Source organism: Poeciliopsis prolifica, unplaced genomic scaffold (assembly GCF_027474105.1).
Source record: "Poeciliopsis prolifica strain line A6 unplaced genomic scaffold, Auburn_PproV2 SCAFFOLD002, whole genome shotgun sequence".
NCBI lineage: Eukaryota > Metazoa > Chordata > Actinopteri > Cyprinodontiformes > Poeciliidae > Poeciliopsis > Poeciliopsis prolifica.
In genome coordinates this window covers 23,381,493-23,392,721 of record NW_026562377.1, presented here as the reverse complement: position 1 = coordinate 23,392,721, position 11,229 = coordinate 23,381,493, and the positions used below count along the sequence as shown (strand labels likewise).

The following is an 11,229-nucleotide window of genomic DNA, read 5'->3' as shown; positions in this document are numbered from 1 at the left end:
ATGCAAACATGACAGTGATTTGTGAACATGTTCCTGTAGTGCTTGAATGAATAGGTACACACTATACTGTAGTGCCAAAACGATGGGGTGTGGATGAGTTGGAAAAGTGATGTAAGCAATCTTTAATTTATTTGAGTAGGACAGTGCACATTGATCAGCATTACCACAATTCATTTCAGTGTAAATATGCAGGGATTAACACAATTGCTAAATTTAGCTATTGTGGATGTATTCAGTTTTGTTCAAAAAATTGATCTATGTTTAGATGCGGCTGTATTGTGCCGTCAAAATGTCTGAATTATTCTGTCTGGCTTACTTGAGAGCCTAAACGAAGACATTAGTCAGGTTAAAAAATATCTCCCTTTCGCTGGAGAGCGTGGTTTTTCTCTGATCAAGCAACAGATCGGACATTTGAACTATGAATAGTGTTTGTGTCAGAACAGGAACTTGAGATGCTTATTCATGCTCACATTTCCTCTCGTACCAGGAAGACCATTCTAATGGACTTTCAACGTGTTAAAAGCAGGATTACCAGTTTGTTTTAAGAGTTCATTTTGAAAATCTTGGTAGTGCCTTATTTGAAGGGGTTTATAACACCGTTGTAAACATGAAGGAGTCTTTATGAATGTTTATAACACCGTTGTAAACATGAAGGAGTCTTCATGAATGTTTACAACTGTTGTCATGAAGTGTCATTCGGTAAATAGTGATGCTATGGATGCAAAGCTGCAATACAAGTTTGAGTCAAAGTGTAAAGTTCGCTCAATAATGACCCTTTTGATGCAAAGTCCCATTAAAAGTGCATTAACAGTGTCATCATTTACCAAATGACACTTTATGACAACAGCTGTAAACATTCATGAAGACTCCTTCATGTTCATCACAGGTGTCACGTCATGTTTATGACGGATCTTTCTCGCTTCACTGAACAGTTCAGTAGCTCCCTGTAACTCCAGGTTCTCCACACCTGGACCGTTTCTGTGCACCAAGCTTCCTCTGCCTTTCAGAAACACTCAGTGATTTTTATCTGTGTAAATCGCTGTGTATTTCTGCCTGCTGGGTAATTTCCCTTCCACGAGCCTCCTGCTTAAAAAAAAGAAACATCTAGATCCGCCCCTGCACGGGTGATAAACTGGTAACATATTTAATCTATAATGAGGTAATTTTTTAAAAAAGATAAATGCAGTTTGGCGTCGTGTAGAGGAGGAAACGGAGCGGCTGTTGTCCCCGGAGGAGGAGGAGGAGGAGGTGGAGGAGGAAGGTGGGGTTTCAGTGTCGGGGCGGTGAAGCCGCACTAAATAACGCCTCGCCTCGAGTGGAAGTGTCACTGTGGCCTCCACCCGGCGTGACGAGACCCAAAAACTGTCTCACACCGCTGGCTCTGCGAGTCAAATGAGACTTTTTCACCTGCAGCGCCGAAGGTAAGCTCACCTGCAGTTGCGTCATGTTATTATTTTTTTAAATTATTTTTATTTTAAATCCCGTTAACTGTCCCGAGGACACCGGCGCGTCCTCGTGGACCCCTTTGGATAACATACAAGCGTTTCGGAGGTGACAGTTTTTAGTTGTTTTTGTCTTTTCGTTCGTCTACTTGTCGGACAAAGTGTCTGGAGGTTGGACGGATGCGGCTGCGTGGAGGCTGAGCAGTCCGGGTCCACGGAGCCATATCTGGGTCAGCCTCAGTGGAAACAGCGAGCTGCTTCACTCTCGCCACCACACCGAGAGTCATTTTCATTTACGGGAATCCTGGGGGGTGTTGGAAGACAAACCCACCGAAAACCGGCTATATTATCTCAGCTAACCCATATGCAGATTTGAAGAGAGCGCTCTCCGCTTCATTTCCCCGGTAGTTAACATCACGGAGCATTCAGACAGGTGGGAGGAAATAGAGCTTCAAACTCGTGTTTTCCAAAGCTATGGGTCGGGAACCCATAGCAGGCCACTAAACGCCAGTGTTGGGGTCTTGAAATTACCCAAAAAATCATTTGTTTCTACCGAAAGCTCTCACCAAACTTTTGTTTTCCACTTATCTAAAAACAGGCCATCAGTTGTTCTGACTCCTGTTGTCGTCATGGACTTTCTAATTATCATAATTGGGCTGCCGTGTCAGTTTGCAGGTTGGGAAACCAGTGCTTTAAGAAGCACCTTCAAGTGCAAAAGCAGTGCTGCAGAATTGTACTAGTTATACGTGAAAAGAAAAATGTGTTCGCGCTTTCAGAGCAAATTTTAGTAGCGGACATATCAGATAAACTGGGTAAATTTCCAAACCAACATAACCTTATGTGGAAAAGTAATTGTCACTCAAACCCAATAACTGGTTGTACAACTCTCGACAGCAACAACCGCCATAGAAAGTTAACGATAACAGGAAATGAATCCTTTTCATCTCTGGAGGAACGTTTGGCCCTCTGTTCTTTGCCGAATTGTTAGGATTTTGCTACATTGGAGAAACATTACAACCTATTTATGGTCACATTACACAGAGCCACGTTGGAGCCTTCATTTCTTTTTTTAGCCGTTCAGCGCGTGACATACTGGTGCATTTTGATTATTTTCCTGTTGTTTAACTCAACTGCTGCCACCACCATGTTTAATTGTTCGTATGATATCATTTTTCTAAAATGACGTTTTAGGAAAAACTCATAACGAGTGGCAAACGTTCCAAAATTTCCAATTTTTGTCTTTTTCACGAAGAATTGGAAATCTCTGGTGGATGCCAGTTTTTGCCTGGTTTTTTTCTTATTGTTACATCATGAACTCTGACTTTGGATGAGCTTGCAGTGCTGTAGATGTTGCATCTGGGTTCCTCACGGCCCCGTTGAGTTGTTGAAGGCCTCTTGAAATAATTTTGGTTCGCCAAAACCTCCGTTACGGTTTTGCAACGCTCGCATGACTGACAGACGCTGATAAATTAGTTTCTCGCCTGTTCTGGGACGCGTCTCTCGATTCCGCGGATCTGGCGGTAACCAGGTCGAGATGCGGTGAGTGAACCCCAACAGAGCATTGTGGGTAATCGCAGCCAATTCATCAATCAGGCAGTCAAATCAAATGTTATTTATTTATTTTATTTTTTTAGCACATTTCAGCAACAAGGCGTTTTAGGTCATAAAAACACAAAAGTGCAAAGTCATAGAGCAGACAGTCAACAATTGAAACTTTACAAATTGCCAGGTGCTTTCGTTATACATCATTACAAGAGTGTGACTACATTATAACACAAGGGAAATTTGCCTTTTAAAGAGCAAAATCATCATTTGAAGAGTTTGTTTTGATGATCTGAAACGTCCAAGTGGTGACAAAACACACAAAAAGAGAAATCTGTCAGCGGGTGAATATCTGTTTCATCTGTCAAATGGCTTGATTTCCCCCTGTGCAAAAGACAGACATCATTTCCTCACTCCCATGTGTTAGCTCCACTCACTTAGAGAAAAGTCCCCTGTGTGTCATGTCCCGGTGCGCATGCATGCAAACGCTTACTCACTCTAGTGTGGGCTGATAAAACAGAAAAGAAAAGCAAGACGCCTCAGATCTGTCTATACTGACCTTTGAGTCAGATATCTGTTTCTTTTTGTGTTTGTTTTACCCTTTGCAGAAGTTCAATCGCATCGTAAAGGAGGCTCACACACACACATGGATGTCAGATGGAATAAGCTCAACGATGCTGCCCACCTCGGTCTGCTCTCTGCCTGTTCCAAATAGGTGAGCTCGACGAAAACAACAACAAGAATCTGCCAGCTTTTTTCTGCTTTTATTAGGACGTTGTTTTTGGCAAGCTTCGGTAGATGCGTGTTTGAAAATTAAATGGATTAAATAAGTGGTTGCCTCTTCCCCTCTCCTTTGCAAACTGGACACTCATAGCAAACTTAATTATTTAGTTCTTGGTAATGTATGCACCTGTTTCTCTCTGTCCTACTCTTTGCTTGTTCTCTTGTTTTTGTTTTTAAAAAACCCTGTTTGAAATGAAATTTATTAATAACAAACAGAAAGGTGAACTCAATGAAAAACGCTTTCGCAGAAATGACTGTCGAACAAAATAGTTATAATGTGAGCAATTTAAACAGGAATCAAAAATATTTATCACCTTCTTATTCATTTATTTCTCCACTTCTTTGGTGCTGACTTGTTTAATCACTAATCATTGAAAAGGACAATTTTCCATATTTCTTCATTGTAGTAATGATGTAGTAGTTCTGTTTTCCTCAATATGAATGAATAGATTACATCATAATGCTTTTTAAGATGCTGATTAATGCCAGTGAAGAAGTCATTTATATGAAATTTTTTTTTTATTTAAAACAGAAAACTATACATGTGTAGCTTTGTAAAGATGTGAATGTATGTTTTTTTGTAAAATAGCTTGAGAAAGTCTTCGTATGGGTAAGATGACCCTAAGAACTAGCCTCAAAAATAAGGGACTGTCCTCATCGCTTATTGTGTTGAACAGTCTGATGATCAAATGCTTTTCGGGACATTTGGAAACCCGTTGCGATTTAAACCAGACGTTTCTGTTCAGCATCATGGCTCAGTTTCACTCGGTGATCTAGGACAGTTATTCTCACTCTTTCTGTGACAAGTTCCAGCTCATTAAAATACAAAAGTTTCCAGATAGCCACCATCTGAGACGTTTTGAAGGCGGTAATGCGACAGAAGTTGGACGTCCTGGAGGAGCTGCTTTTTAATAACAACACTACTGTCTGTGTCACTGTGTGGTATGGTTGAAGAATGCGATTTAATGATGCATCCAGATTTGTGTCTCAGGTTGGGTCGTCCATGTTTCAAACTCAAAAGGTGGACAGGAAGTCTCCAAAAGCTGAAGTGGTAAAGTCTGGTGTTTTTCAGTGACGCTGACGTCAAAAACCAACACGGCAGCCATGAGAGTAAAACGTAGGCTGTTACATAAACCGTTTATTTACCCTTCTGGTGGTGATTCATCATATTAAACACTTACACATACAATACATATCAGTTACTTAACTTCTTCTGTTAGTGTTTGAAATGCAATGCTACTCAGTTATTAGCCAGTAATGCTAGTAGCAGTTAGCATATCCCACTGGTTTCCTGGCAGACCGTTGTTAAGCTGGATCTGATGCTGGTTCCAGTGTGACATTTCCCTCAGTTTGATAATATCTTGTAAAAATAGTTGGGTTGCGTGATATTGGCAAAATTTGTGATTGTGATAAAACTGGTCAAAATAGCAATATAACCACGACAATGTTAGCATGAAAACAGCTGAAAAGTTAAAACTTTGACTATATTATCCAAGAATTTTCACACTCGTATGGCTATGACGATATATTGGCGACATGTTGTTCAACCCAAAAATAGTATCATTGTATTTACACTGACATATAAAACAAAACCAATAAAATAATTTAAATTTGTCGTTCTTAGAGCTGCAAAGTGATTTGATACAGATTTTTATAGTAATAATAATTATGCCCAACATTTATGGATAGCTGTTGTTTTGTTTTGCAGCTAACATTTACTGCATTTGTTTACGCTACAGTGTAACTGTGCTCATCTGTGGGCTTTTGTTTATAGTGATCAGAGTGAACAGTGGAGGAAAGATAAAAACAGCTGCACCATGAGTCGGGCTGTTTTCTTGGAAAACCAGTTCGCTGCTGAGCACGTCCTCCACGCCCTGCAGCTGTCTTAATAACCTACGTTCATTTCTACAGGTTACAGTGGCGTTCCTTTAGCTTTCAAAACCATGACGGTTTGTGCTCTGTGTAATGGGAAACACTTCCTGAAAATCTTTCAATGAGCAATAAGCGTAGAAGCTATCAGCCAGCTGACCAGCAGTGAGCTGCAGCAATAAAGGAGATATTTTCAGCCGGTGAAAATGCTGAATCTGTCTGACTCTTTCTCTGGCACCTCAGTAAGAAAGACTTTTAGCTTTCTAAAACAATGAGCAGTGATTTTGTTATCATTTTCTTTTTTCTGTAACTGCTTATTTGCTCCATATAAAGTTAATTAGCTTGTATATATTTAAAAACAACAATATTTGTCTCAGTTTTAAAGTGTAGCTTTAATGTAAACTTCAGCTAAATCTGCCATTTTGGCCAATCAGTGCAATTAATTTTAAGTGTGATTAACTGCTGGCAGTAATATGGTATTTTTCTATGAATTAAAAAAAAAGTTATTGCGAAAATAAATTTTCGTAATAAATTTCTGTATTTCCTACATTTCAGAAATGTAACAATGATTTGAAATGCGTCTCTTGAGTTATTTTGATTCCGTGTGTTCTCTACAGTGAGATGATGTTTTGTAGTCTAACAGTTTAATTTACGTACATTTTTGAAAGCATTTTTGTTTTACAGTGTATGTTTCTGTTTTCAGTTATGTCAGCCAGCTGAGCACCTGCCACAACACGCCCGAAGAGGACGATGAGACCATGAACACAGAGGAGAAAAAAGCCAGCACCGTCCACAAGGCGGACCCCGCGTCCGACCTCGACGCCCACCGCCGGCCCGCGGACCGCACGCCGTTCCCCGACGACTCCATGTTCAGCCCGCGGGGGTGGAACCGAGAGCAGGGCCTGTCGTTCCCCTCCTCCAGCTTCTGCTCCCACAGCCTCCCCGCCGGGTACAACCAGCCCACCCCGTTCCCCAGCCAGGTCAACATGCTCCACCCGAGCCTGGCCAGCAGCTGCACGGGTTACCCCAGCAGCCTGCCGTCCTGCCTGGGCCACAAGGATTACTCCAGCTGCTCCCAGGACAGCTGCCTGTCCAGAGACAAGTCCGCCTCCCTCCCCAGCCACCACAGCGGCCACATGAGCCTGGAGCAGCCGCTGTCGCTGCACTCCAACCCGCCTTCGGCCGAGCTCTACCACCACACCTTGTCTCCGTACTCGTGCCCGCCGCAGGGCCCCCCCTGCTGTGCTCAGTGTCCGGCGGACGCCTTCAGCAGGCGGCCCGTGGCCAACGACCACGCCTGGCCTCAGTACAACCCAGCTTACAGCTCGTACTGTAAGTCTGGTCCTCCGCTCTCTGACAGCCACGCTCAGTGTGCATTTGGCAGGTTTCCTTGATTCTGTCTTTTGTCTGTTAGACTCAGAAGACTGCAGGATCCCTGGAGCTGGATTCAGACACATGTGAGTTCAGTGCTGGCATCTAATTAAAAAGATTTCATCTGATTGATCTCTCTCATGCTGTGATTAATCGTGATAAATCACTATGCCTCGCTTTGAAATATAAATATGTACACAGTTGCAGCAATGTTGCCCCAGGCAAACTCCTCCTTCTGCTGGTTAAAATGGAAGCAATTATGTTTTGGTTTGTTTGCTAGTTTTTCTTGTAGAAGAAAGCAGGTAGTCTCTCAGTTATCAGCAACGCATGCATACAGAGAGTAGGAAACTTGTTCAGGGGACAACTGACACATCAGATATTTTATTTTCCGGTTCTTGGGTGTTGTACACCTTTCTGATGCTGCCCTGGGTTGCTGCCCCCATACCAAGGAAATACAAAGAATTAATTTGTATTTCTTTTTTAAACTTTTTTTAAAACATGCAACGTTTTATCGTCTCAAACCAAACACGTGAAGTTTCTCCATGCTCCAGGTTTTTATATTCAGGGAGTTTTAAAGGAAGTCGTTTCATTTTGAACGTCAATCTAGAAACGTCCGTCTCCGTGCATTTCCTGTGGAACATGTGCTTCAACTTCCACTGTCATTGGAAGTTGAAGCCCAAAACGTTCTGCTGGTTTTTAAACCAGTCTGCGTTACGCAATGTCGACGCAATGAAACGTTCAGACGCCTCGACGTCGACAGCCCCGCTCGAGTTTTAAAGCAGCCTCACTGTGTGTTTATTCTGACAAAGTTTGGCCCTGAAGTTCTTTGTGCTTCCATGCAGCGGCCACAACGTCCCGGTCAAAGAGAGACACCCCACGTACAGCACGCCGCTCTCTCTGGAGCAGAGTAAGTCTCGCAGGCTTCGCCTCCGTCTGCCGCAGGCGGCACCGCCTGAACTGTCCGTCTCTGACCTGTCCGTCTCTGAACTGTCCGTCTCTGATCTGTCCGTCTCTGACCTGTCCGTCTCTGAACTGTCCGTCTCTGAACTGTCCGTCTCTGATCTGTCCGTTTCTGACCTGTCCATCTCTGATCTGTCCGTCTCTGACCTGTCCGTCTCTGACCTGTCCGTCTCTGAACTGTCCGTCTCTGACCTGTCCGTCTCTGATCTGTCCGTCTCTGACCTGTCCGTCTCTGATCTGTCTGTCTCTGACCTGTCCGTCTCTGATCTGTCCGTCTCTGACCTGTCCGTCTCTGACCTGTCCGTCTCTGATCTGTCCGTCTCTGAACTGTCCGTCTCTGACCTGTCCGTCTCTGACCTGTCCGTCTCTGATCTGTCCGTCTCTGATCTGTCCGTCTCTGAACGCAGGGCGGGTCTTCGTCACGTACGAAGCCGACAACGACAAACACGTCAACGAGATCATCAAGTTCGTGGCTCTGCTGCGACACAACGGCTTCGACACTCACGTATGTGGCAACCGTCTTTTTTTTTCTTCCTTTTTTTGTGCTGCTGTGCTTCAGACTATTTGACATTCCTGGTAAAAAACAAAGCAGCACCTCTTCACTCCAGTCCCTGACAGACAAGTCCAAAGATCCCAATTCAACATTTTCTATAATAGCGCATGTTATTGCTCTGTCAGCATGTGTGAACTGGTTCTTAATGAGGGAACGTCAGATGTGAATGCATCATAGAAAAATCAGAGCTTCAACATGAGTCTATGGCGCAGAGCCTGACACGCCTTTACTACAACATTTAAGACCAGAGAACAGGTGTGGGTCGTCCTGACGACCTATGCCAACACGCTCCCTTCATTTCTACCGTTTCAGAAGTTATGCTTCACTCAAAAGCATAACTTCTGAGTGAAGCATAACTTCTGAAGCCTTATGAAGCATAAGGCTGTGCATTACTGAATTTACTCTTGGTAGTTTCTCTAACCAAATGAGGAACATGTGTTGTTTTGTTTTGTTTTTCTTCCCAGGTCCAGCCACCTGATTACCATGAAGTATCAGGAAAAATAGTTATGAAAACAAAGTTGACTTACTAATTAGAGTGGCTGATGGTTTCTATAAACGATGAAGGGGAAACGATACAAAAATGAGTAAATATTAAAATAATAATTCCCTCCTTGATTTGAAGCTTAAAACACAACTTGGTGTTTTAACTGTGTTCCACCATTGGTTCTTTTTGTTGTGCTGAAACTCTTAACATAAAATATAAATAATAGGAAGATCAATACTATGCTTGGCGCCTCAGCTGGACGCAGCCGGAGACTTTGGGTCCAAAAGTTGGACCAAATAAAGCGAAATGACCCTTTTTTGAATCTTTTAATGAATGTTTGTCATCAGCTCTAAAAACCTCCATGATGGGGGTTCCTTTAATGAGTTAAGAGCTTAACACACAAACATCTTTGTTCTAGATCGACATTTTTGAGCAGCAGTACAGAAGCATAAGCAAGATCGACTTCATGGAGCGCTACCTCAGCGAGGTGAGAGCAGATCAACACCTTTAATTGTTGCATCATCCGGAGCAAGAGGAAACTTGTCTCTGGAAGCCGTCCTCCGGCGGCTTTTGATGAATGACGATGTTTATCTGCTCTCCCAGAAAGAGTACCTGATCATCATCATCATCAGTCCCAAGTACTACGAGACGGTGACCACGTCTCCGTTCGACCTGGAGAACGACGAGAGGACCTTCAACACCGTTTACATCCACAAACAGGTCAGAGTCGCCTCCGCTCTCAGCTCGTCTTTAAAACGCAGCCCAGACTCACCGGTGTGTGTGTGTGTGTGTGTGTGTGTGTGTGTTTGTCACTCAGCTTCAGAATGAGTTCATCCAGAACGGAAGCAAGAACTTCAGGTTCATTCCCATTTTGTTTCCCGGGGCTAAAAAGGTAAGCGCCGTGGTCGTTGTCACGCCACAACAGCGTTGAGAGGAGAAAATAAAAAAACTAAACTTGGTGGCGTCTCGATTTGCGTTTTTTTGCAGTGTCACGTTCCCAACTGGCTCCAGAACACTCACGTCTACGGCTGGCCGCGCGATCGAGACGACATCCTCCGACGCCTGATGAGGGTGGAGAAGTACAACCCGCCGCCCATCGGGGAACTGCCGACCATCGTTTCCATCCCCATCTAGAGCGCTGACCTGAGGACAGCGCCCTCTGTCCCCCGAGACAAGCGGAGACACGTCCCCCACCCCTGCCTGTCCTCCTTTAATCTGCGATTGTAAATACTCTCAGGTGCTTTTGTAGATTCTTCTCAACTTTTTCTTTTTTTATTTACAAAGAGAAAAGTGTCGGCGTCGACACGAGACGTGGATCGGAGAGGTTTTTTGGTATTTTTTGGTTTGTTCAGCTTTTGTTTTTTAAAAACAGTTGAAAAATCATGCATTTTTATAAGCAAGTCACATTTGCAACTTAAAGAAACTAAAAACTATACAGTGATGTCTGGTACAGAGACAGACAAAATCGCTGCAGTTTTTCAGTTTGTGGAAAGGCCAGGGGATTTTTTTTCTTTGAGATGACAGAAAAATTGCTGGATGTTTCTCTCTGTAAACACTTCTACTTCCTGCGCTGCCTATCAGCTGGCTGAAAGATACACTTTCCTCCTGCTTACAAGGAGAAATTTGTTGCAGAAAAAAAAAAACGAAAAAAAAAAAAAAACCCAAGCACACATTGCCCGACTTATGGAATGTCAGAACCTACAGAGCTTTGAAACATCAGGAATCGGTGTCCTTTTTTTTAAAAAAAAGGAATTTTCCAGTTCAAGAAGTTCGAATAAAAAAACCCCCAAAAGATCCACTGTAAAAGATGTTTTTTTTTGCAGCAGGGATCATTTTTGTTTCACATCAAAGTTAAATCATGTAACCGATTCTCTGCATTTCCACTTCAAGTGACTCTAGGATCTCATATCAGCAGCTGGTACGTCACTTCAGACGCCTCCTGTTTCCAGAATTATTTTTCAAAAATTATATTTTATTTTACTTTTAAACCATTGCTTTAGACTGTACTGTTTACATTGTTTTGATTTTAGCCTTAAATTAAATTAAGATGCTGAAAAGCTAACCTCGCTGTACATTTGTCTCTCTGGGAGCCACGGCGGTCAAAGTCACCTCATCACCAGAACTCAGACAAGCAGAGGCCTGGATTTTATTCATTTTTTCGCCTGCAGGGGTGTGTGTGTTTTTTTTTTTCTTCCTTCAAGTGGAACAGGCTTATTGTCGTAAAT

General features: G+C 43.0%; 1 protein-coding gene across 1 annotated transcript; it reads left to right on the top strand.

Annotated features, from left to right (window-relative positions):
- The first annotated feature begins 1,307 nt into the window (after positions 1 to 1,307).
- traf3ip2l (TRAF3 interacting protein 2-like) lies at positions 1,308 to 11,066 on the top strand. Its single transcript, XM_055048489.1, has 10 exons — positions 1,308 to 1,421; positions 3,593 to 3,699; positions 6,340 to 6,968; positions 7,051 to 7,093; positions 7,850 to 7,914; positions 8,375 to 8,472; positions 9,423 to 9,491; positions 9,608 to 9,724; positions 9,822 to 9,896; positions 9,992 to 11,066. The coding sequence occupies exons 2-10, from the start codon at positions 3,635 to 3,637 to the stop codon at positions 10,136 to 10,138; spliced, it is 1,308 nt and encodes a 435-aa protein (XP_054904464.1). The 5' UTR covers positions 1,308 to 1,421; positions 3,593 to 3,634; the 3' UTR covers positions 10,139 to 11,066.
- The last annotated feature ends 163 nt before the right edge of the window (positions 11,067 to 11,229 follow it).